The sequence below is a fragment of the Halichoerus grypus genome, chromosome 2 (genome assembly GCF_964656455.1).
Source record: "Halichoerus grypus chromosome 2, mHalGry1.hap1.1, whole genome shotgun sequence".
Lineage (NCBI taxonomy): Eukaryota > Metazoa > Chordata > Mammalia > Carnivora > Phocidae > Halichoerus > Halichoerus grypus.
In genome coordinates, this window is record NC_135713.1 from 170,179,942 (window position 1) to 170,206,817 (window position 26,876).

At 46.9% G+C, this 26,876-nt stretch overlaps 1 protein-coding gene across 2 annotated transcripts in view; it reads right to left on the reverse strand.

Moving 5' to 3' along the window:
* Positions 1–26,876, reverse strand: part of ASIC2 (acid sensing ion channel subunit 2) — a 1,112,496-nt gene that overhangs the window by 51,077 nt on the left and 1,034,543 nt on the right. For both annotated transcript variants that reach the window (XM_078063539.1, XM_036122794.2), the window contains exon 3: positions 18,898–19,025. In XM_078063539.1, coding sequence (XP_077919665.1) covers positions 18,898–19,025 — 128 coding nt within the window. The remainder of the gene's footprint in view (positions 1–18,897; positions 19,026–26,876) is intronic.

Here is a 26,876-nt window from a genome sequence, read left to right on the forward strand (position 1 = left end):
CGTGTACAAAAATGTTCATCAGGGTATTATTTCCCTGCTGTACATAAAAACAGATAAGCCACTCAAGATCTCAACAACAGGGGCACCTGAGTGGCTCAGGCGTTAACCGTCTGTCTTTGGCTCAGGTCATGATCCCAGGGCCCTGGGATCGAGGCCTGCATCAGGCTCCCTGTTTGGCGCGAAGCCTGTTTCTTTCCCACTCCCCCTGCTTGTGTGCCCTCTCTCACTGTGTCTCTCTCTGTCAAATAAAAAAATAAATAAAATCTTTAAAAAAAGATCTCAACAATAGCAAGATAATAAGTAAATTATAATAGGTCCATTTGCTGGAACTATTACAATGATGGGTATATAGCATAAGTGAGATGGAGAAAATGATTTCAACAGAATAAGTGAAGATACACATCTGCTTATACTGTATGATTATGACTCTGAAAACACACACGCACACACACACAACCTCGAAAGTCTAACCCATGAAATCTACATGCAGAAAAAGAGATCTGAAAAAACGTTCCAGAGTATTAAATTCAGGATGTCTTTTGGTTGTTAAAGTTTTATGCTTCTTATTCTGTCTTTTCTGAATTTACATTAATGCACGTGCATCAATTCTGAGATGGAAATATGATAAATCCTTTGTGAGGTACTGCAAGCAGTGAAGCAAAGTGTGGATTTGAAAGACTTGGATTTGATTGAGAACCTTGTAGCTTAAGGGTTTGGGGCTGTGTCCTCTCAGGGTCTGGTTCCTCAGATATGGACACACCACACTTACTGGACAAGGTTGTTTGGGGGTGGAATTAATTTGTGAAAATTAACAGCACATAGTAGAAGGGCCTCTAGATCTATTGAAGACCATGGGATAGATTATTACTACTCAGATGATACCTGGAGGAGGATGGGGGCAACTTCATCCTCCCTCCCACGTGTGACTGGATAGTTATTCATTCATCCAGTGTTCACAAAATGTCTACCGTGTGCAAGAGATGGCAAGGGAATTGTTTCTGTGTCATTAACACCAGCCTCATGCGTCATAACAAGGAAGGAGAGTGAATGGAAGTGGGAGAAAAATCGGGCAATACAATTGAAGAGGTAAAAAGTGAAGTAAAATAAAAAAACTACATATCTTCTCTTAAAAATATTTATTAACACTCAAAAGAGCCCTTGCATATTGGCAGGCATTTCCTCCACTTTGACAAATGAAGCCTGAGAAATTAAGGCCCATGTTCAAGATGCCGAAGCCAATAAGTGCGGAGCTGGGGTTTCATCTCAGACTGGGGGGACGCTAAAGTACACACTAAGTTGTCTCCCCACTGCTACAACAGAAGGGGTCTCTTCACCAAGGTCTTCCCTACCAGAGCAGGACACCTGGGCCATCTTTCCAACCAGAATTTCCCTCAGGGCTGAGAGAACCCACCTGCTGCCCATCTTTTCACTATGGTAGCTGATGGCCTTCTCTCTCAGAAAGGCAATGGCTCTCTTGCTCAGGGGCGGTAAAGAACTTTTTACTTTTTTTAAAAGATTTTATATATTTATATTTATTTATTTATTTATTTGAAAGGGAGAGAGAGCAAGCACAGTGGAGGAGCAGAGGGAGAGGGACAAGCAGACTCCATGCTGAGTGCAGAGCCCGACACGGGGCTTGATTTCACAACCCTGAGATCACTACTTGAGCCAAAATCAAGAGTCAGGTGCTCAACCGATTGAGCCACCAGGTGCTTCAGGAAAGAACATTTTGAGCTGGGAACTTAAGAGTGACCCAGGAAGGTTAGAAAGAGTAACTTGGACACATCCAGGTAGATACCTGGGGAACATTGGCCGTCTCTGGCATGTGAGTTGCATGGATTCTCACCCTGCGTGTGGGAGGTGAGATCCTGGACCCCTGAGTGGTCCAATACTTATTCAGCTGGTGGTCAGTGGGGCCCTGGGGACACCGAGCCTGGTGCTGGGCTTGAGCTGGAGGGTGAAGGATATCCTCATGGGCTACTTGAGGAGACCAGACATAAAATGTTGAAATTTTTAGGCTAAACACTCAATGTCATCGAGGAGGAACTTGGTAGGGCCTTTGTTTTCTACCAGATCCTATTCCCTCATTTTACAGATAAATGGACTGAAGATACAGAGAGAGAACGTGACTTTCCAAGGTCACAGAGCAACGTTAATCAGCTGTTAGTTCAGGATGAAGTAAATTGGAACAGGCTTTGGGGGTGGTGAGCCGCCTGCTGCCCAGGCAACCATGACTTAGCACTACCATTCATTCAATAAATATTTGGTGGTGCTTCCTGGGGGGCCAAGTCCTCTGTTGCACATCAGGGAGATAAAGATGAAGCATATGGAATGTGCTCCCTAGCAATGGGTGAGAGCCTGAGGACTTTGGGAAAGAAACCTCAGATTGCAAATTGATGGTTGAGTTACCAAGCAGATCAGGAGGAAGGGCACGGCAAGAGAGGAAGAGCAAGGGCAAAAGCCCAGAGTCTTAAGTGAGCAAACACAGCTCTGTGTGTGTGTGTTAAAAGCCATTTATGATGGCTTAATAGAGAAAAGGGGGAGTAGAAGACCAAAGGAAGATGGAGTTATTGGGGGTAAATTATGGGACCAGGTCATGGTTGGGTTAAGCCTAGGCAAGGGTTCGGTGATGGGGAGCTTGCTCTCAAGTACTTATTAGAATCTAAGAGTCAAGAGAACTGTGTGTGACGAACTCTCACCACAGCAGAAAGGGCAAAGAGCCACAGACATAGCTGATTCAGAGAAAAAGACCACGTTTTCAGCTGTGGGCAGCTGAGAAGATTTCCTGGAGGAGGTGGCATTTGAGATGAGCACAAAGAGAAGGGCTGGATTTGTACATGAGGAGCTGGAGAGATGGAATTCCGAGAAATGGAAATATAGCAAATGTCAGAGTCAGGAACCTACAGGGCAGAGCATTGCAAGAAGTATGGACCTGGATCATAGGAGACCTTGAACTTTGGCATTGTGAAACCATATTTTATTCTTTAGACAACAGGGAACCATGAAGGTGCTTGAGTGAGTGTGGCACAAGCTCACGGATGGCTATAAAGAGTGACTTTCCAGAGTGCCTCAGTGGCCTCAATTATGGTACGGAGAGGCAGAAACACTGGAAAGTTTTAGAAGAACAGAAGTGAACCCCAGGCTCAATGATTAGTGAGGGAGGGGTTGCAGGTAGGCCAGGACAAGAGCAATAATACCATCAAAGCCACTTCCAGCTCTGGCGGTTGGAAGTCACTTCTTTAATACCTGCCAAGGAGCTGTTTCCAAGAACACAGCAACCCCTGCAGAGCCCCTGGGCCCAAAGCAAGGGACGATTAATCAGGGGCATTTGTGGCATGATGCCAGAGAAAGAGAAAGCCCCTGCAAGACTCTGCTTCTGACATGCAGGGCCAGTATGGAGACGAGGTCAACCAAAACCCTTGCCCACTTAGATGACCCAGACAGCACAAGGGCAGGGTCAAGTCTGGTACGTGATAACCCTCTGTGGTTGGCTGTGGCTACTGGGTGACTTACTGGGAAGAGGGAACTGTGGAATTACAAGAGGATGCCACCCAGGGTGACCAACTGTTCCAGTTTTAGCACTGAAAGTCCCACCTCCTAGGAGACCCTTTAGTCCAGGCAAACCAGGATGGTTGGTCACCCTGGATGCAGCCCGTAGATGCTACAGAAAGTGAGAGTGAATTTGAATCTTTGCAACCCACATGACGTCCTAAATTGTTAAATTTATTGGCAAAAAATTATTAATAGTTTTCTCTTATTACCCTTTTTATATCTGTAGAGTCTTTACTGATGTTACCTCTCTTCTTCATAATTTTGATACCTTGTGTTTTTTCTCATGGTTTTTGATCATTCTAGCTAGAAGTTTATCCATTTTTAAATGATTTTATTTACTTATTGAAGAGAAAGAGAGCGAAAGAGCATAAACGGGTGAGGGCAGAGGGAGAAGGAGAAGCAGACTGCTCGCTGAGTGGGGAGCCCGACATGGGGGTCAATCCCCATACCCTGAGATCATGACCTGAGCTTATGACGGGATGGAACTAGAGCGTATTATGCTAAGTGAAATAAGTCAGAGAAAGGAAAATGCCATATGATTTCACTTATATGTGGAATTTAAGAAAAAAAGATGAACAAAGAGCTTTCCATGTTGGATGCTTAACTGACAGCCACCCAGGTGCCTTGAAGTTTATTCATTTTATTAATCATCTCAAAAACTTTCTTATTTTTATTTCATTCATTTCTATTATGATTTTAATTATTTCCTTTCTTGTGCTTACTTTTATTTTTTATTATTTTATTTAATTAATTAATTAATTTTTATTTTTTTAAATTTAAAATTAATTTAGTTAACATACAGTGTATTATTAGTTTCAGGAGTAAAATTCAGCGATTCATCATTTGCATAGAAAACCCAGTGCTCATTACCTCAAGTGTGCTCCTTAATGCCCATCACCCAATTACCCCATTCCCCCCACCCATATCCCCTCCAGCAACCCTTAGTTTATTTCTGTAGTTAAGAGCCTCTTATGGTTTGCTTTCCTCTGTTTTGATCTTATTTTATTTTTCCTTCCCTTCCCCTTATTCATCTCCTTTTCCCCCGTTTCTCTGTGTGCAATGAGTCATTTTCCTCCAGATGCTCTGAAGATTTTCTCTTCTTTCTGATTTTGAGTGATTTTGGTGCAGTTTGCTTCATGTTTCTTGGTATTAAGGTTTGTTGTTTAGTTCACATCTGTGGATTTATAGTTTTCTACAAAATTGGAAAGGATTTGACCATCATTGCTCAAATATTTTTTCTGCCCTTCCCCTTTCTTCACAAACTTCAAATCCACATATACTAGGCCACTTCATGTTGTCCTATGGCTCTCTGATACTTTCAAAAATTCTTTGTTCTCTCTGTTTCATTACTATTTATTCTGTTTAAATAATCTTTTTCTCTGCAATATTTAACTTGCTGTTAATCCCCTCCAGCATATTTTTCATTTCAGACATCGTAAACTCTAGAAGCTCAATTTGGGTCTTTTTAAAAAAAACATATTCCAAGTCCATACTTTGAACATATGGGATTTAGTTTTAACTCTTTTAATGTTCTTTTTTAAAAAAGATTTTATTTATTTATTTGAGAAAGTGCGAGAGAGCAGGAGAGAGTGAGAGAGGTGAGGGGCAGAGGGAGAAGCAGGGTTCCTGCTGAGCAGGGAGTCCGACCCGGGACTCTGGGGTCACGACCTGAGCCAAAGGCAGCTGCTTAACCGACTGAACCACCCAGACACCCCTGTTTTAATGTTCTTGCTGGCTATTTCTCACGTGTGTTAGTTCTGATTTGGTTTCAATGGATCGGTCATTTTTCTTTATGGATTGTATTTTCCTGCCTCTTCATGCCTGCTAGTACTTGATTGAGAGTAAGACATTGTGAATATTGTCATGATGGGTGTCAGATATTTCTGTATTTCCGTAAATTTTCTCCAGCTTTGCTCTGGGACACAATTTAGTTGACCCTTTTGGGTTTTGCTTTAGGATTTGTTAGGTGGAAGCAGAGCAATTTTAATCTAGAGCTAATTATTTGTTACTGCTGGGGCAAGACCCCTTTGGATGCCTCCCCCTAATGTGCTGTGAATTATGAGTGTTTCCAGGCAGCATCCCTAGCTCTGTGTGAGTGCTGCTCACTGCTCCCCTGAGGCCTCTCAGCTCACTCTTTCCTTGGCCTTGGATAGTTTCCTTGTATGCACAGCCCAGTAAGGAACCTGAATTCTGAGGGGGATGCTCTACAGATATTTGGATTTCTCTCTCTTTGTGGTTTTTCCTTATCAGTACTCTGTCCTGTGAACTCTAGTTGCCTCAATGTGTCCTCAAGAGTCCACGGGGCTCTGCGTGGACCCCCCACAAAATGTGGCCTGGAGACTTCGAAGGATGTAACTTGGGGCAGTCAGAGGGCTCACTATTTTGCTTTCCATCTCTCTGGGATCGTTGTCCTTTGTTGTCTAATATTCAGTACTCTTGAAAACTGTTGTTCATACAATATTTTTTTTCGGTTGTTTTTGATGAGAGGATAAACCCATTCTATTATTACATCTGGAACCAGGAGCCAGAATCTCTGCCGCCAGCAGCACAGGCCATCTCAATGCTGGGGGGTACGCGCTTTTCCCGAGTAGAGAGCAGATTCGAATCATGTGCGCATGACCCTAATAGGCACCATTGCTTCTCCATCCGGATGCAGTCCCTTCATGATTAAAGCACTTGCATGGTTATTATCCAATCTGACCCTTTCAAGAGCCGAATGAGAGGAGCAGACGTTATTTGCCCACTAGGCAGGTAGAGTCCGAGGCCCAAAGAGGTATAGAGCACTGCCATGGCTGTGTTAAGAATGAATAGCAGAGTCATGACTATGACCGGAGCCCCTCTCCTCCATGCTGGGGCTGTATTCCTGCTTCTTCTCTCCCTTGTAGAAAGGCAGCAGGCAAAGATCTCAGCTTTCCTTCCTGATCTGTAATGACATGCATTTCCCCACTGGGAAGAGGATGACTAATCCAGTCACCTGCTCCAAAACACGCGGGAAAGGCGCGCCACAGCGAATGCAGCCCCAGGCGGACCCCCCGTGCTGCTTAGGTGCATGATGTGTGGACAATATAAGAGTGTGTTTCCTAGGAAAATTTCGACAGTGACTCATCCTTATTTCTGCTCGGACCGATTGAAGAAATAGATAAGCCTAGGAGAATAGTCATAATAATAGCAATGTTTGCTACCTATCAGGAAGTTCAGTTGCTATCATTAAGTGGCTTCTTAAACGCTTATAAAGTAAGGCAACATCAATCACATTCAAAGAGAAGCGGCATTAGGAAAGGATGTGGAGGCCTGATATGAATTCTCTTTAATAGAGGGTCTTATTTCCTCTTGGTTCGCAGGAATCCTGCCCAAGAGAGGGAGGGAGGGATGGAAGAAGGGGAAGGAAAGAAGAAAGAAGGAGGGAAGGAGAGGGAGAGAGGGTGGGGGAGAGTGGGGAGCCACACACGTGGAGGAAGGGAGAAAGCAGTCATTGGCTCTGGCTCTCAGCGGGCACGAGACTAGACGTGCTGTGTTTGCCGTGCGTCTCTCTGCAGCTTTTCAGGAGCCTTCAGCTACCAGGCCCATTCCTGAGTGAGCCTCTGAGGCGATCTGCACCTGGTCACCCCAAGAGCCCTAACTAAGGAGACACGAACAATAAAGTATACAGAGAGAAATCTGCAAGGAAAGATGCCAAGGATGCCAAATGCGTAACGATTCCTTCCTCAAAGTGGGAGTTTTTTGGGTTATGTTTTACTACTTTTCTGTCCCCCACCGATTTTCTCCAATAAGCATATATTATGATCTTCGTGGAAAGAAACTAGACAGAAGAAGCTGCCCTTGGCTCCTCGTGTCCGTGTGGGCCCTGCTTTTCCCTCCATCCATATTGGAGGTGTTTTGTGCCTGTGTTGAACGTGGCTGCATGGCCCCTTCCCCTGTCCTTAGCCTTCAAGTACTTCCCATTTCTGGAGCTGGCCTTCCTTCTCCTGCATCTGGGGCATCTCACAGCCCCTGCCCAGGGGGAGGCCTCCTCCTGTGTCTTGGTTTCTCCCTCTCTGAGTTCCTCAGAGCCTGTCCTGTCCTCTTGGCCAGAAGAGAAGCAGAATGCCCCAGGGCCACTGAAGGCAGTATTTCCAACTGACTGTAATTCCAGGCTCAATCATTTCTTCGCTGCGTGTCCTTGGGCAAGTTTCTTCACTTTTCTGTGCTCCAGTTTGATTTCCTATAAAATAGTTTCCAATTCTTTTTACCTTATTCCATTTGAGAGGCATACCTAAGATAATTGATATGACACATTTAGAAAGGTTCTGGACTCAATAAATATCAGTTATGATTTCTTGAAAGACTTGCCTGCACAGTGATGTCTCTTCCGAGGCTGTGTCCCCTCAGAGGGAGGAGTTCCTGCGTGTGCTCCTTCTGAGGTTTAAAATGTGGCTAAGCTCAAGCTCCTGTCTTCCATCTGCAAGCACTGGGCATCACAGCTGCCATCCTTCACCCTTTGGTGGGTGAAGCAGCAGCCTTGGTGATGGGGCCGGTCTGGGGCTCAGCCTCAGGAGCAGCCTGACCAGCTGGGTGGTGGGGAAAACTTTCCCAGCCTGGCCCAGTCTGCTCCTGCTGCTGGCTCTTTTCAGGCCTTTTGGTGGAGGCTTGGGAGGGCTCAGATCAGTCCAATTCAATGTAATGAACACTTCCTGAGCCGCTATTATACACCGGTCCCTGGGACAGGTGCTAGGGCATGCCTAGGATAATTCTCAGTCCCAGAGACAATATATCCCCAACAAGTGAGAGTACCCATTGTCTCCAGAGTGGACAGGGAGAGGGGGATATACCTGTGGGGCGGCCAGGCCTGAGGGTATGGAGGTGGAGAAGGTCAGAGGGCAACTGTAGGAGCTATGGAATGGTTAAGGACACCTGTAAATCTAATCTAACCTAATCAACACAATCCAATCATTGAGCTCATTAAATGTGTCCTACCCGGATGGAGGACTGATGTGTTCTGGGCCCATGCTCTTTAATGATCTTTGGGAACTGCACTCTGGCCCCAGATCTGAATGTTGGGGGGGTACATTTTCCTTTTGAACTAACTTCAAAAACAGGCAAAAATCTTTACAAATTTTTTTTCCCCTTAAACGGGAAACTTCAGAGCTGCGGGCCTTTCCCTATGGCCTCTGCATGTGCCGGGAGCAGAAGAAGGGTCTGGTGGAGGCTGTCCGCTGGGGAAGATGTTGCAGGACGAGCCTGCAGAGGAGGCTGTCCCTGGCTGTAGGGAGCAGGCCCCTACCCCCTATATATGAGCCCATCTCTCTGTTAGATGCCAGGTCCAAACAATACAACTTGTTTGTAAATAGCGGTATTATGCTTGTCCTTAAAAAATTGCATAACTAATACATGAATACACTAATGAATTCTTGCATACTCAATTCTTTTGCCTTCCTCTGAGCGTCTCTCAGTAGGGTATGCACCTCTCCAAAATTTTTCTGTGTGCTATTTGCATACACCTGCATTTATAAAGAGAGTTTAGTTTAGCATATGAGTATTTTTAATATAAATGGGACCAAACTGCTGTATTTTTCTCTAACTCACTTTTCCCACCAATAAGGCTTGGAAAATATCCCCAATGACTTCCAGGTCTTTCTCACCATCTTTGTTGTAGGGAGGTGGGGGGTGGGGGAATGCAGATGCATAATCATCCTCCTATCGATGAATATTAACTTGTTTCCAATTATTTGCTCTCGCAAACAATGCTGCAGAAAAGATCTTTATCCAGGCTTCTTGGGAGTATATTTTTAAATATTTCTATAGGACAAAAATTGCTAGATTGAAGGGAATGCATCCTTTTTCACTTGGGTGGATCCTGCCAAGTCCCCATCCACGTCCCTGGTCTAAAGGCTCTACCAGTTTACACCCTCAACGGCTGCCTGGTCTGCCCTCTGCAGGGAGGGGTGGCTTCTTTGCTGGGGTCTCCCTCCCTTTCTGTTCGTTCCTTTTACAAATCCCCTAGGCTCTCCCACAGGCTTTGGCCAAATGCCATCTTCCTGTCCTTTGCAACCCCACTGGGACCAAGGCCCCATTCTAAGGACTCTGAGTGCCATCTCAAAACATACAGCTGATAAATCAAGAACCCATGACTTTGGTTTTGGAATGACTTTTTGTTCCCCAACAGGATGTGCTGCAGGGTTTGGAGCAGTCCATTAACAAGTATTGATTAAGTCTGCAACAATTTCATTCACTGATTTACAGCATGAGGCTCTGTGCTCATTGTTTTGGAGCCTTGGCCCTCAAAGGGCATACTCTCATTGGATAGAGCAAGTTATGCAAAGAACTTGCGTTATTATGTAAATTTATATTAATTATGTTGTATCACTAGCCAGCAGGCTGTTGTTAAAATGTTTTAAATGCGGGCGCCTGGGTGGCTCAGTTGGTTAAGCGACTGCCTTCGGCTCAGGTCATGATCCTGGAGTCCCGGGATCGAGTCCCGCATCGGGCTCCCTGTTCAGCAGGGAGTCTGCTTCTCCCTCTGACCCTCCCCCCTCTCATGCTCTATCTCATTCTCTCTCTCAAATAAATAAATAAAATCTTTAAAAAAAAAAAATGTTTTAAATGCTCAAGAAAGAGAGAGAGAAATCTCAACAGGCGGGGGACCAGAGAGGCTTTGGGGCTAGAGAGCAGTCTAACAGATTAGGACTAAGATTTATTAGCCCACCGCGAAAGATTCCTGGGTCTGTCCAGCCATTTTGTCACAACAAAAACAAATGCGAGGACTTTATCCCTGGGCAACAGTTGTTTTCAAGCGAGAAGGATGCGGGGGAAATAAGAAAGAGATGTTTTTTCCAAGATTCTTTTCCTCTGCTTTTGTCAAGGTGTTGTGACCATCAGCAGGGCTGTTCAAATGCCTCCCCTCCTTCATTCATTAGGGTTGATATTTCTAAAAGATTTGTTTGTGATTTTCTAAACTTCCCAGTTGGCAAGAATAAGATGAGATGGCTTTAAGCCTGTATATGGAAGTGTCCTCTACTGATATTTTTTTGCCCCTTATTTTAAAAAAAAATCAGAAAACAAAGCCCCAGTGTTCAGGGTTCAGATAGCAAGCTGCTTGAGAATCAGAAGATAACATGGTATACTGGGTAGCAGGACCCAAACAAAGAATATTCTGATTTATTAACTTGTCTCCTGAGTAAGATAAAGGGCGTGAGTCAATAGACACATTAGAGCTTCCTTTCTTCTGCAAGGGTCCAAGGAGGAAAAAAGCCATTGAGAGATAAAAAAAAACTGGTTTCTGGTGTCAGAGCCAGGGCAGAGAGGGTCCAGAAGCAGCTAGTTCTGCCCTGATGGTTGCTAGTGAGGGTGGGCACTACAGAAGGTCTAGACTTTGGACTCCAGCTGGGGCTGCAATGTCAATTTGTGCCATTTCCGGCTAATCTCTTTTCTCCATGCACTCCGTAAAGGAACATTTTCTTTTTTATTGCCTAGTGTTGAAGACGGTTTAATTCAGTCACATCAAATCTGGAAGCTAACAAGAGCTTAGATGGACTGTAAATTATTGAAGGCGGACCTCAGAGATCATTCTACAATATTCCATTCATCCATCCTTCCCTCTAAGAATTATGAGCTGATATTTTCCCGTAAGAATTTTAAAGTATATTGGGGGCATATTACACAGACACAGATAGCTTTTAGTCTGTGATCGATTATCTGCCTCTCTTGCTAGACTAGAAGATTCTTCTGTCTGAAAAGAATTAGGTCAGTCGTGATCTCTGTAGTATCACTCATAGCTAACACAGTGCTGGGCACATATCACATATTCAATACCTGAGAGAGTCAACAGGAAATGAGCAAAGAGTGGGGCAGGAAGGCACAAGGCCCATGTGAGACAGTGTGTGGATCAGAGGGCAGCTGCCAAAGCACAGTGGCATGCAACCATTGGGAAAGGTGATAGTTGGAGGGGGGTTGTGGAATTTGGACTTTATTCTGTTTCTGGAAAGACATCCATGGGTATCAAGCAAGAAAGGAGCATGATAAATTAGGCTCTTTTCCTCTCTCTTTCATGCATTCATTTTCTCACTCATTCCATTCAATACAATTTATCAAGCATCTTCTGTATATAAGGCACCATGCAAAATACTGAAATATAAAGAACAGAACAAAGAGAGTTGTATTTTCAAAGAGCTCACAATCTGGTAGGGGAGAAAGTAAACAGATGATTACAATGTATAAATTTTATGATAAAGATTCACACAGAATACTCCAGGATGGCCTTCTGGAGGAGGTAACATTTGAGCTGAATCTCGAAGGACACATATGGGTCAGGTAGGGAAAGGGCAGAAAGGGTGTTGCTGGCAAGGAGAGAGAGAGGAGAGCATGTGAGGCTTAGGAATAACTGCCCACGTTTTGGGGTAGCTGGTGCATTGTGTGGGAGCTTGGTGGAGCAGAGAGGTGCTGCTGAAAAAGCAGGCAGGGGCCAGAGCAAAAAGGGCAATGGGGAGACTCCCAGGCTTCATCAGGCAGTGAGAACGGGAAATGCTCAGATTTGTACTTTACAAAGATCATGTTGATGCAGAAAATGGATTGCAGAGGGGCTGGATGGGCAGAAGGGAGACCACTGAAACAGGTGTTCTTGTCCAGGTGCGGAATCACAAAGGACTGAATTAATGTAGTGTCTGAGGTGGGGTATAATAATAGCTAACATCTACTGAGCACTTACTGTAAACCAAGAAGTGTTCTACATGAAAGCATTGACTCAGTCCTCCAGTTATCCTCTGAGATAGGAACCGTCATTCCCATTTTCCAGATGAGAAGAATGAGGCACAAGGTCACCCTCTAGTGAGTGCATATGTGTACTCAAACCACTCATAAGGTTGCAAGACTTAGGCGGACCAGCAGTGTTGGGGTGCTGGTGGGGGATGGGGAAGAGGATGCTTTCCATTTAGACTGACGGTTTGAGATGCCCATGGGACTCTGTAGGGAGGGGTTCAGCAGCATCTGGGCTGGGAGTAGCGATTTGAGAGCCATGGTCAAGGGCGAGAGCAATCAAGGAGACTGCAGATTGGGAGAGGCCAGAAACAGCATCTTGGAACGTCCATTGTCGTAGGTGAACAGAGAAAGAACTGCTCATGATGGGGACTGAGAAGGAAATCAGGCCAAAGGAAAGAGTGTCTCAGGAGGGCATGATCAACAGTATACCTGCCACGGAGAAACCAGGTAGGGTAATGACTGAGTGGGGAGTGTCTTTATCAACAAAGACGGGCTTTGGCCACACAGATTTCATAGGTCACCTTGATGAGGAAGAGTTTCTTTCTTTTTTTTAAGATTTTATTTGACTGAGAGAGAGAGAGACCACAAGGAGAGGGAGAGGGAGAAACAGGCTCCCCGCCAAGCAGGGAGCCCGATGCGGGGCTCAACCCCAGGACCCTGAGATCATGGCCTGAGCCGAAGGCAGACGCTTAAACATCTGAGCCACCCAGACAGCCGGAAGAACAGTTTCAATTGAGTGCTAGAGGTGGGCTAGGAAGTATAAGGGAGGTGAGGAAGGAGAGACAAGTCTCCAGAATGGTTTGGAGGCTCTTTATTAGGGAAGGAAGGAGCGGGAGAGGCAGGAAGGCAGGAAGGCAGAAGGGAGGCAGGGTAGAGTGATTTTATCTTCTTACAAGGCTTGAGCATATTTTTATGTGGGCTTATTTTGGGATTCCCCCAACAGAGCTGAGATACTGGCTCATCCTAGCCAATCAACATGCTTTCTCCCCCGCCCCCGCCATCACCTCCACCTTGAAAAAAGCAAGCACTCATTGTATAGGAAAAAGTGGTGAAAAACTGAATATCGACAAAACCATGTGGCGATCTGGAAGAATTTCTATTTTAGAGGCTGAGTGGTAAAAACTGGTTAAGTAGCTATGCTAGTAAATGCTTAGTTTGTTCTTATTTTTACCTCTTTAAGAGAGACAATGTACCCTTTCATCATGGAGGGATTGGCCATACAGCAGTCCATCCCACCTCCTGGTACCTCCCTGGTGCTTTCTGGAGCAGAACTGGATGCTGCCATATTTATGTGGCTCCAGCTTTGGCAGTTTGGAAGTTGCTGAAGGCATGTGTAACATGTTCTCTCTTCTGCCTTGAAAAAAACAGATGGGCAAACCTCTATTTCTAATGAGGTCCATGAAGCAGATATTACAGACCATGGATCTGGCTGTCAGATTGACAAATGAGTCTTCTTTAGAGAGTCACTTAGGAAGTTGTATTTGGAAGCTTGAGCGGAGTTGTCAAGAGCAGACGGGGGCACCCCACCCAACAGCTGAGACTGTTTACTTGGGGTGGGGTAGGGGATACTATTGTTGTGAGCCATGGTAGAATTCCTTCCAACTTTTGGAAGTGTTGCCAACCTGCACTAAAGGCAAAGGCTTAAGATTCTGGTGGAGCCAGCTCGGCCCACACATCCCGCCAATGACTTAATTCGGTCCAGCAGGACCCAAACATTTGTATCTGCCGTTATTTACAGCCCCAAACAGGCTAGTGGGCAGCTGCTCAAGGCAGGGTATGGTATGATGATGGGCATTCTCATGGTACTTTGGATACAGCCCGTGAGGAACCAACACAGAGTCCAGGGTTTGGGATTGGAACACTTCTCATTCCCAGTGGCCAAAGAACAAGAGGTAGTGAAAGGGGTCCTTGGTGAAAATGGGATACCTCCGGCCAGTGATTTTCCAACCCTGGCAACCCAAGGCATTTCTGAGGCCTCGAAATATAGACCCAGGGCCGTGATTTCCAGGAAATTTTCTGAACAATGGGACCAGTGGCCAACTGACTACCCAGGATCTACAGATTCATTCTCAGCCCTACCCAGAGGTATGAGTAAAATGGCTGAATTTGAATATTTAGAAAAGGAGAATCAACAAGAATCCCTCTTGGAACAGGGCATGAGAGATGATGAAAGTGTTCTGATATCAAATCACAACTGGGAGTTCCATCATGATGAGCAATCACCTTAAATTAGGGCAAAGATTCTGACTGGTGATGTCAACATTGAAGACATTCTCGGGTTCTTACTACATGAATGTCCTAGCTTTGCCCTTCCACATCTATCCACAAAAGCATGTAATTCTCCCCAAATTCCAGAGCTCTGTCCTGCCCCTCTCATCTGTTGCCTCCACTCTTTTGTACACAGATTGTTTCCAACCCTGAACAATTTCATGACCTTTTGGGATGATTAAGGTCTCTAAGTGTGTAGCCAGAATGATACAGATATCACCATCTATCACAGGTTGGCTTAGCCTCAGGGAGAAAAGGGCCTCAGGGTTTGTTTGCATGGGAGTTTTGGCAGGGGTGGGAGGGGGGAGGCAGGGAGAGCATAAGCATTTGAGTGCTATTTGAACAGAGGGTGCAGATTTGCGCATCTGAGTTCACTCATTCTTTGAAGAATGCGCCTTTACTGAGCTCATATATAAGCAAGGCATTGGTTGTATAGAATTCGAGAGAATTAGTCCTTTTGCTCTCAGGGAGTTCCCAGTCTGTGGTGAGACAAGAGCTGATGGAAGCTAAAGAAATCAGTTCTTTTAAGGTAGGTGTAAAGATCAGTGCTGCGCAAGGGGAGCTAAGTCCTACAAGGAGACTTTTGTATCTCTTAGGAGTGGGACAAAATTGCCAAAAAACCCACTACGTTCTGTGAGTGCTCCAAGGCTGGGAGCAGGTCTTGCTGATCTTCATTTTCCCAGCACAAGAAGTGCTCAGTGGGTATTTGTTGAAGGAATAAATGAATGAACAGAGAGTTGAATGGAGCAACTAGCTGCTTCTTAGGGGTGGGAGAAAGTCTTCTTAAAGACCACCATCTTTAAACAATGTTTGGAAGTATGACTAGGCCTTCGCCAAGCAGATAAGACAAGGAAGGGATTCTGGGCAGAAGGAACAGTGGGAGAAAATGCACAAAGCAGGCATCAAAGAACAGGGAATGTCTGGCTGAAGTCCGATGCATGTTGGTTAACCACAGGAGAGAGGGCTCAGGCCTGGTTGAACGGAGCCTCGGAAGCCATTCTTAAGGTTCGAGGCTTTGCAAATTATGGGAAGTGCTAGGCAGGGGTACTATTGAGGAACATGCTCAGGACCTCTCTTCTAAAGTTTTAAAAATATTATTTACCTGTGACTTCGGGGATGTTAATGCTGGAAGCCCTCTGAGGTCATCTAACCCAGCCCTTCCATTCCATGCATGGGAAACCCCATGGCGCAGGGAGGGAAGCAAATTGTCTGAGGTCTCATGGCACAGTTAGGAATAGACTCCAGGCCTTTGGGCTCCCAGTCTCGTTTCCTCTCCACAGAGAGATCTGGCCTCGAGGCTGAGCCCTGCTCTCCCCCTACAGTGTAACCTTAAGCAAGTTACGTAACTGCAGTTTTGTCATCTGGAACGTGGAGATAACACCATTACCTTTTTGGGTTTGCTGTGGGGGGTTAAATGAAATAATGCATGTCAAGTGTCTCGGTTGCTTGATGCCTGGCAGGTGGTGTATGTTCAGTTGGAAGTGATTGGTATTATTCCTCCCTTCTTGGGTCTGTCTCCACTCCAGTGTGTCATCCTGTTGCTTGTCTCTGGTGGTGGTGGTGGTCCTGGGATTCTGCAGGACTCCCCCTGTAGCTAAGCTCATCAAAGGAGCATTTCTCAGGCTGTTCTATAAGTCAGGGGCATATCCTGGCTTCATAGGGTTTAGGGCAAATACTGATTTTAAAAACAGTCATCTTCAGTCTGGTTTACAGAGCAATAGTGTGCTATTTTAGAATAAAAAAATGAAAAGATATTGAAGGAGGTATGTATACACCTGGCACGGGTGGAGTGATTTTTACCATGCAAAAGGACTTCCCCATTCACAAAGGGATTCACGGTAGTGGTCCTTTAAATCACCAGTTCCTCTTCGTGCTCTCACTCAGGAGTCAATTTCTCTGGCATGATTCACACCAACTGTCCAGGAAAGGGCCTTCTCTTCCCATAGTCTTGTCACACTTGGCCTTCTTGCAAGATTCCCTTGAGTTTTGAACTGAAGCAGCTGAATCCTGGAAGAGGGACACTGTAGCCAAGGCAGACTGTAGGAGGCACCATGATTTTATATGACACCGAGGAAGAAATAGCACTGCTAATTTTAGCTATAAGATGCCATTGATTGAGAAACAAATCCTGATTTCAGAAAAGTTAAAATGTGAGAAAAATATACACTTGATGCTTGAACAAGACAGGTGTGTGTACTTACATGCGGAATTTTTTTGATAAATATAGTACAATGCGGTAAATGTATTTTTCTTCTCCCTAAGATTTTCTTAACATTTTCTTTGTTCTAGCTTACTTTATTGTAAGACTATGGTATATAATCCAAAGAACATACAAAATATGTGCTAATTGACTCTGTTATTGGTAAAGCTTCAACAGTAGACTATTATTAATTCAGTTTCTGGGGAGTCAAAACCCCTAATTGACTTAGGTACTCCTGAGCCCCCACGTTGTTCAAAAGTCAGCTATACTTCTTGGAATCACTGAAACGCAGTGTTTGAGAAAGAGGATCAGCTGGATACTAATGGCAGAATGAGAATACACAAATGGGACCAATCCCCAAGTTTTATTTGGCTTCACATTAATTTTTTTTGGGGGGAAAGAAATACTAATTCATAAGCTCTGTGGGATAGACCCTGGGTCTCTTTTGTTCACCACTGTAGCTCCAAGACCTTGTTCATAGTTGGGTTTCAACAAATACTTGCTGAATGAATAAAAAAGAGCCACGTTTTAAAACATGTGGAAAACCCAGAAAAGAAAATAAATCATTCAAAATTCCCCTACTGTGGGTATTTTGGCTTATTTCCTTTGAGTCTTATTTCCTATGAATATGTTCTTTTATATACATGTAAACATAATTTATTATTAGATTTAGCCCTGGGATGTGTTTTTGTATTTCTCTATTAATATGAATGAAATGAATTGAGATGATACAGAAATGCTTTGAAGAGTTGTAAAATGTTTAACCAGATATCTTATTAGTTATAATACTCCTAACAAGGCTGCTCTGAATGAGGCTGATTTTCTGAGAACACACTTCAAAGCAAACAATAAATTTCTTCTCTGAAGCCTGGAATGGGCTCTTCTGCATCGTGCTCACCGTGGGGAGTCCCTCGGTTTCCTTTTGGGAGTAGAAAGAGACTCAACTATTCTTAGAAGTCCTGAGCTCCAGCTTCCCACTCAGTCCAGAAATTTCTTTAGTGTCGCTCATGGAGGGTAAGTCCCTGCCTGAGAAAACTCAAGACTGTCAAAAGAATTTACTATCTGCTCCAGCCAACAGCTAAAAATATGGCTTCCGTCCCCTTGTATTTGTGGGCAGATAGGAGCCTAACTCTGACAAGTGCCAGTTAGCAAAACCAAGGTGGGTTTCTCATGGACCAGTCCCCCCTTCCTGCTTTCTGCCATTTTTCACATCCATGACTCTGCCCTTCTGTTCCCCTCCCTTCCCCTCATGTTTCCATTAAGATGCCCAGCCACCTCTGTGAAAATGGAAGTTCAGTTCCATTCATGCTGAACCCTTGTTCCTACTGCAAGTGTATATTTTTGATTAAAATCTGTCCTTGTCACTTTAATGAGGGTCTCGCTATGCTTACCATTGGCGGTACTCAAAAGCCCATGAGGCTAATAGCTTGGGTTCTGGGCTCACTAGTGCTCCCTGTCTGTCTGCATGCCTTGACTTGTTAATCTGTGTTCTCATCCTTCTTGACTCAAATCCTCAGCCCTGTACTTGGTTCCCTGCCATCTGCTTCATGACCTCCTTCTTTGTCCTTAAAGATGAGGTTTTCTGGCTGTGCCACTTGTTCCCCACCTGGCACACCCTTACATGCTCATTTCTGATCTCCCCACCAGCCTCAACCTCTGGGGTCTGTGGAGGCCAGCCAGCCTGCCAGCCTCTTCTGTCACTGCCTCAAAGCCAACATCACACCCACTATGTGTTGCAGTGGAGGATGATCTTGGTCCTCAGCAAGTATACAGGCATTAAGTACAAGGGACAGTTTGGGAGGCCCACAGAACCAATGCTTTCCCATAAATTCAGAAAGTTCTAGAACACCCCAACACAGGTTCTGGAAAAAACACTCACCCAATTTGGTGAAAAAGAAAGGAAGCTGGGTTTCTCTTACACCCAATTTTAGGAACTGACAGGTGGTATGGGAGAATTGGGTTAGAGAGTTTAGCTGATACCTTTCTCCAGTTTCTAGGTGAGACCCTGTCCCAAGCCCAGCCCCACTCAGGCCTCTTGAGTGGACTCAGAGCCTTCCAAAATTGGGAGTCCCATTTCCCCTCCTCATGCCTCTGCAGGTGGCCAGTGTAGGCCCGGGACCACTGGTCCAGGCAGCCCAGGAACTTACCCTCTGCTCCTGGGTGGCCACGAAAGTCTGGAACCCTGGAGCCACCCCAAAGCCCAGTTCTTGGATGAAAGGCGGCTCAGACTGACTGTGGATCTGAACCTTCACTCCTGCTTCAAATGTCGTTTCCTCTGAAAGGACAAAGACAGAGCCATGGGTCAGCGACAGCAGATGCTCACAGACTCCTGGGATTGACAAGCTCAAATGGACGTTAGAAAGGCCACGTGAGGGGCAACATCATGGACTGCAAAGGTATCCACATCCTCATCTCTGGAAACTATTAAGATGTCACTTTTCACGGCAGAAGGGACACCGCAGATGGGATTAAGGTAGGGACTTGGAGATGGGGAAGTTATCCTGAATTATCCAGGCAACCCAATGTCATCACAAGGGTCCTCGTGGAAGGGAGGCAGGAGGGTCAGAGTCAGAGAGAGAATGGAAGAAAGCTTGGTTGCTGGATTTGGACATGGAGGGAGGAGCCACAAGCCAGGGGATGCAGGCAACTGCTAGTCACTGGACAAGGCAGGGGGATGGATTTTCCCTCCAGAGCTTCCCCAAGGAATGCAGCCCTGCTAGCACCTATATTTTAGCCCCGTGAGACCGAGTTTTGGACTTCTGGCCTCCAGAACCATAACAGAATAAATTTTTGTTGTTTGAAGCCACTGTTTGTGGCATCTGTTACAACAGCTCTCAGAAGCTAATGGGATTAGGAAGTGAGTCAAGCTAGTGAATACTAGCGTCTCTCCTGGGCCATGAGTTGAGGTCGAAGGGATCAGGAGAGGAAGAGACCATGGATGACACAGCGGTAGAAATGAAAATAGAGGACATGCTTGTAAGCTAAGATGCCCAGGGCCCCTTGGAGCTGCAGGAGATGGGCAACCAGAAGAGAAGCTTCTGCTTCTTTCACTTGGCAAGAGAAATGGACCTTGGCAGTGGGAGGTAGCAAGAGTGATGGAAGGTGATGGGATGGCAGAGCCTGGTTCATCCTAAACGTTCACAATTGGTGGCGAATGCACCTGTGGGATATATGAGCCTTTCCTGGGTCTCCTCTGTCTTACTCTTTCCAAACAGCCTGCAGAGGGAGCTTTCCAGCATGCAAAACCTGCACAACTCTCTCCCATGCTGATAAGGAGCCTCCTTAACCTGCCCCTGTTTGTTTCCAGCCTTGCTCAGGGCAGCCTCCTGCTTCATGATGCCCGGTGGTCCAACCCTCTCGGGCTGCCTAGATTGGTTGTTACTGGTCTCTGCTCTGCATGGATGCACATGCTTTTCCTTCTGCCTGGAATGCCTTTCAACCTTGTCCACCTGACCTATCTCCCTACTCGTCACTGAAGATTCAGCTCCCAGCCCCACCCAAAGCAAACCCGTCTCTTGCTCTGTTGTATTCTTTACATATGCCTGATGAAGCCTCTGCCACACCAGGCGCTAATCCTTTGACAGCCTCATCCACCAGGCTGGAGTATCCTTAGGCAAGTTCTGGGCTGTGTCCCTGGATCTCAAAGTCCTGCACAGGTCCAGGCCACATAGCAGGCACTCAGGCAACAACGCCCGCTGAGTGAATAAGGGATTAGTGACTCAAAACTCAGTTATTAACGGAAAAGGCCAATCTAGAGTCAAAATCAAGGCGTGTTCTCAAAGAAGGGAATGGGAACTATTAAGAGTAAAAGCAGGAAAGGGGGAAAAAAAATCTAGAGTCAAAATCAAGGCGTGTTCTCAAAGAAGGGAATGGGAACTATTAAGGGTAAAAGCAGGAAAGGGGGAAAATGGAGTGGGGGAGAAATAGAGGTCGAGGTCAGGGAGGGAGGGAGGTGTTAGCACTGGACCATACTCTGGGGATGAACACTGCCAGGAAGGAAGGGCTGGGGCCAGGAACAGGAATGGGCGAAGAACCACTGACAGCTGGGTGGCCAGTGACGGAGGCAGGGGAAAGGGGTCGGAGCTGGGTGAGAATTCCAAGGTAGGGGTACATGGACCAAAGGGCTCAGTAGGCACACAGGGAAGAGCAGGAAGGATAGGCAGGGGTTCCAGAGTCCAGACTTGGAGCCCAGTGGCTGACATGGCGTTTAGGGAGAAGAGATCCTCAGCCAGGGATCCTTTCATAAGGTGTTAGAGGAATGGGAGACGATCCCAGGCAATCTACAAACACGCTCCCTTCCTTCCAGTGGTCAAGCATTCTGCTAGGTTTTTAACCCAGATTGTCCATGTGCAGCCTGCTGCCAGAATGTCCCGGGATGCCTGTGGTTTGGGACCCATCTCTCCTGTGGATAGTGAACGCCGCAGAGAAGAGAGCTCCCTTTATTCTTCCCAGTGCCGTACAGCGGCATCGGGGAAGAGGACTGCGGGAGACGGAGGGTGGGTGGGAAGGGGAGGGGTGAACCTGCCCAGGGGAGGGGTTGAGGAGAGGTCAGGAGCCTGAAGAACAGATTCGGATGGGGAAGGAGCAAAAGTGGCGTGATGCTGGGATCACAGGGTTGCTCGTGCTTGGATGAACTGAAGGCATGTTCAGTGAGCTGTGGGGGGTGGAATGGGAAAGATGCCAAAACTTGTTTTCTGGAGCTCTCTGAAGCTGCGTGCCTGCTATATAACTGAGCTTAGGAGACCTGAGAGTCAGTAAGACACCAGGAACTCCCTATGTGATTTCGATGAGCCTTCAAGTTTGGGAACCTCTTAGTTACCTGATCTGAGCCTTTGGCTCTAGCCAAATCTCTGGAAATGCAGATGCCCGGGCTACAGGTTATCTGAGGCCAAATGCATGTGGGCAAGTAGCGATCTAGTCCAGAAAGGGGAAGTGACTTGACCAAAGTCACACAGCAAGTCAAGCGTAGAGTAGGGGCTGGAAGTTGTTAGGTCCCCTAACTTCCAAGTCATTCCCCACTCTTTGGCAGCTGCGAATCTCCCCAGGTTCTGGTTGGACACACGGAAATGCCAGCACCGCATACTGCCTGTCCACGTTGCAGGACTCTGGGGGTCTTTCTCACTGAGATGCAGGTGGGCTGCACATAAAACCACATCACCAGCAAATACAACAATAACAGTAATTGGGACCACCCACGCAATTTTTGGGGTCCCAGCACAAAATGAAAATGTGGGGCCCCTTATTAAAAAATTATTATGAATTTCTCGTCCTTCTGGATGAGATTAGCTCACCACAGCAGAGCTAATTAAACCAAGAGTGTGGCCCTTCGGAGCACAGGGACCTGTGTGACCGCACAGGTTGCACATCAAAGGAGCCAGCCCTGACAATAACCCAGACCGACGTGGACATATTTCTTCCCAGCCTCATATTCCCCTCACTACCAAATGATTCAACAATGAGCTGCTTCAGAGTGCGGGCCCCCAGTGCAGTGAAGTATTTGTTTACACGTCATGAACACCAGGATTCAAAGCCCCCGAGAGAGAGCGCGCACGAGAGAGCACAGAGAAAGGAAAGTTACTACACACACAGTGTTAGGAGCCCTTGTTAATTGGGACCAAACATGAAAGCAAATGTTGGATCAGGAGGAAGGCTGTAAGGTGCGTCCAACCTGCAGAGGCCGGAATACCCTAGCCCTTTTCAGGAGCACAGCCGTGGCCAGCTCAAGGTGAGGTCTACCTGTAGAGCGTTTTCTGTGAGAGCAGAAAGGGTTTGGAACTGCGGGAGGAGATGGGCGAGCCATGGGCAGAATGCATAATGGGGCCGGGAAAGTACATCACAATAAAAGAAGCTTAAATCTTTAATCTTTGCAAATTACAGGAAACATGCCGAGGAAATAAACACGGGGGAAATAGGAAGGGAAGATTCACTGAAAAGCCGGAGGAATTTTCTAGGCTAAGGCAGGGATGTGTGGATACAGAGCTAACTGTGTTGGCTGAAGCCGACTTTCTAACAGTGGCTAGGATAGCTAACTGGAGGGGAGAGGGTAGGAGGGAAGCCAGCCACACGGGGGCTCAGTGCAGGGCAGCCTTTCCTGGCCAGTCCTCCTCACTCTGCTCTCTGCCCTGGGAACTGCGCCTGTACAGACTGTCCTGATGGGCTCCTTTGCCCTCTGGCTTACTGTTGGGTTCAGTAAGTGACGGGTCTGCAGGAAACTGGAGGAGAGTGGAGTCAGTCTGAGATAGTCAGCCTCGGCTGTCTTTGCTGGGTCACTGTGGGTTAGCTGCTGAGTACCTTGGAAAGCCACAGTTCTGGGCTGAGGGGCCAAGGGGAGCTCTCTGTATTGCTTTCCCTCTCTCTGGATTCTGATGCCAGCTCCTTTCCCCTTTCCCTAGGCATGGTAGTGGTTGTCCTTTTACCAGGCTCAAGAAAGTGCACCACTCTTATTGCCCTCCCTAAGCCTTGCCCATAGCTTTGTAAGCAGTGCTTCATTCGTCTTTCCTTGTATTACCCAGTCTGTCGGTGCTGTTGATTGCCTTGCTTGGGTCCTCATTGGTACAGCCCCCAGAGTGCATCTACTATCTAAAAGAGGCAGCTAAAGAAACCTGTGCAGCACCACGCAAGGAAGGACAGCCATTGAGTCTGAGCACAACTGGCAGGAGACCTCACTGCCTACAGGGAGGTCTGTGGTTTTCAAAGTTCATCCTTATATTGAGCTGAAAACTTCTTGTTTTAAAAATTTCCCCCCACTCTCATCTCTAGCACTTTTTCCATGTGACACCCCTTCAAGGATCTGAAAGTACATACTGTGACCACCGGAGTCTTTTCATTTCCATGCTAACCTTCCTCTGTGGTCCTCACCCCAGTGTGTCTTCATTTCTGGAAGCTTCGCTAGCCGAGGTACGCTAAGGGAACTGCTTTGGCCTGGAGAGACTCCTGTGCATAAGGGCTCAAAAACTTCTCCTTATCTCCCACAGGACAGCCAATAGCCCTTCACGGTGTATGGACCTCCTGGGGACACTGGGGGCCACAGTGAGCAGAGCTTGTACCCAAAGTAGAGACCTCTTTTCCCCATGGAGTGAGCTGGATATTCTGAGAGGTAGGAACACTGGCCCTTCTAACTGGTGGGTCAGAACCAGAGCCTAGGACAGTTGGCTAAATACTTGGGGCTCTGGGGTCAGGCAGGGTAAGGTCAAGTCCAGCTCCATGATCTTTGGCAAGTTATTTAATCTCTTGTAGCCTCATTTTTCTGCAAAATTTTCAGAATAATTTTGGACATAATAATGGATCTGTCTTCATAAGACTATTGACATTGCACAGAAAGTCCTTAGCAGAGTCTGGTGATTAAGAAAAGCTAATTTATAGAGCTATCATCATCATTATTCAGTGTTTCTGGCTTTCAACAAAACCCAGCTGGGTCAGCTGCTCTCTCCCACTCCTCCTTCCTCATGGGACTTCCTACCTCTAGACTGGCCCTTCTCTCCTACCATCTTGTTCACCCCTACCCAGCTTCCCTGTCCCCAGCTCCTGGAAGCCTTCTTCCATTGGATGTCCCAATATCTGGTACTTACCTTTTTCATGTACCTCTCTCTACACTAAGACTAGGAGACACTTGCAGACAGGGTCAATGTTTTATTTATGCGTATATGCATAATGCTTGGCACATAGTAGGTGTGTTACACACTTGCTGAAGTAAACAAACAACAGAGCTCATCTCTGAGCCTCACAGGGCCCCAGCTGCTCATTTTAGAGCGGAGACACAGGGATGCCAAGAGGGTGGCAGCTTTGGGTCTCAAGGCGAAGTTTTGGCCAAGCTGGGTCCACTGCACAAGGCCTGCTGAGCCAGCTCAGCACCCTCTGCACAGTCTCAAGGTGGCAGGTGCTGATTCAGAGGCTGGCGGGTGGCTGTGTAGGGACTTAAGCTGTGGGGTTGCAGCAAAGACTGCCCAGGTCACCCCCAGGGACCCAACTGGTCTTACCGTCTTGAGTGGCTGCTATCTGCTTGGCTTCTGTGGCCCCTGACATCACATTGGGGCGAGACTCAGCCTTTGGGCCTCGCTGCTCCCCAGGATCAAGGAGTGTCCATGTCCATGTTTCAGCCAGGCTGGGGTGGGGGGGCACCCGTCCATTCGCTGGGCCACCCACGCCCCCCCGACCCCTCACTGGGTTCTCTGGCTCTGCCACTGCCAACTAGATGCTGGGGCTTGGCCCTGCAAGTCTCTGGGGACTCGTGTGTGTGTGTGTGTGTGTGTGTGTGTGTGTGTGTGTGTGTGTGTGATGGAGAGAGAGAGAGAGACAGGAGGATGAAAGAGAAACTATCTCTGAAATCGCTCTCACCTCCTCTTCCTTTCCTGAGGCAACTCCTGAAAGTGTTGCTATTTACAGAAAAAAAGGAAGCCCTGGCCTTCCCGAGGCCCCGGAGCTCACCACCATTCTACATCCATCCCCTCCTTCCCTGCACAGTAACGGACCAAATGCCAAGCGTGGACAAGTGCCCCAGGCCAAAGACCGGGGGCCCAGCAGGGAACTGAGCAGGGCCTGCGTCCTCATGGAGCTCCCCCGTTCGGGGTGGGCAGACAACAACCAAGGACAAATGCAGCAGTGGGCCTGCAGTGACCAGTGCTGGGGGGGCGGGGGAGGACAGTGAGACGGCACGGGCAGGGCGTCTGTGACTCTCCCAGAGGGGATACAGGGCAGGGCTTTCCAGCGTGATTGTCTTTGGGCAGGAACCTGACTGAAGTGGGCAGGCAGGTGGTGAGATGTCCCCAGGCAAGCGTTCTGGGCAGGGGGAATAGCAGGTGCAGGAGCCCCGAGACAGGTAAGCACTCGGCCTATTCTCAGAGCCACGGGCTGTGGTCAGAGACTGGATGATCACTTTATTATGCCTTACAGTCGCCCCAAGAGGCAGGCTTATTATAGATGCGAAAACAGGTGTTTCACAGAGAGCGAAAAAAAGGCTCAGAGCGGTCAGCTTACCACAGTGAGCAAACCCAGCATCAATCCTTGGCTGCCCGTCCCCAGGGCTCTGCTCTTTACCCTCTAACGTCTGGTCTTGCTCAGAGAGCGTGCCTTTCCAGTGTCATTGACCACAGTCTCCATTAGGTAATTCTCCTTTGAGAGCCTACAGGCCCGGACTCTGAGCCACTCAGCTTTGCATCCCCGGTAGAAAGTGGCAAACAACTATACTCACATGAGTGTGGTGAGCTTTGGGGTTTTCACAGACTTCACTTCCTGGATCCTCCCAGCCGTCCTGAGATAGGCATCAATAACCCCACTTATAGAAATAAAAATACATATACATATATAATTACAATTTTTTTTTACATGGTATCTATTTTATAGATGAAGAAGCCAAAGTCCAAAGAAAGGAAAGGACAGGCCCAGGGTCTATGACTCATGGCTGCCTAGAATTTTGGAGCTAAGAGAGTCCTTGACACTGCTGAAATCCAACTAACTTTTCATCTTGCTGGTGAGAAAATTGAGACCCACAGGGACGAGTGACCAATGGCCACATGGCAAGTGATGGCCTGGCATAGCCCAGGGACCAGGTATCTTGATTCCTCACCCTCTTCAGCCCTTTGTCAGTCGGCTAGAGGAAGCACTGGTCCCAAGTGACAAACCAGTAAGTGTTCAAGCTGTACAGGGATGGAGGTAGAGAATTGTTTAACTGACATTGGGTTCAGCAGCCTGTGTTCTCTCATCTTAGAATTCAGAGGAAAACTCACTGTGTGGGACAGTGACAATGATAGGGACTGAGGTGCTAGCCCTAGACCTTGAGAGCTCTGGTGGAAAGTGTCTGCCAAACATTTTTTGGGTGGTCTACTAGAGGTTCCATCTTGGTTCCTCCTGTTCTTCTGGCATGCATAGAGGAATCCAAGGAGGCCAACTTTGGGCCCTGGGAAGGGGAGCAGGGGAGGGTCCCAAGAGAATTGTGGGCTCTAACATCATGGAGCCCTGTGTCTGACTCCCAGCCCCACCTCTTAATATCTGTGTGACTTCAAGCAAGTTATATTGCCTCTCTGAGCCTTAGTTTCTTCTTGTTTAAAGTAAAAAGGGGCTGATCCTTCAGGTGATTTTTAGCCTTGCAATTCTATGAGCGGGGGATCATGCACAAGTCTCCTAACCTCAC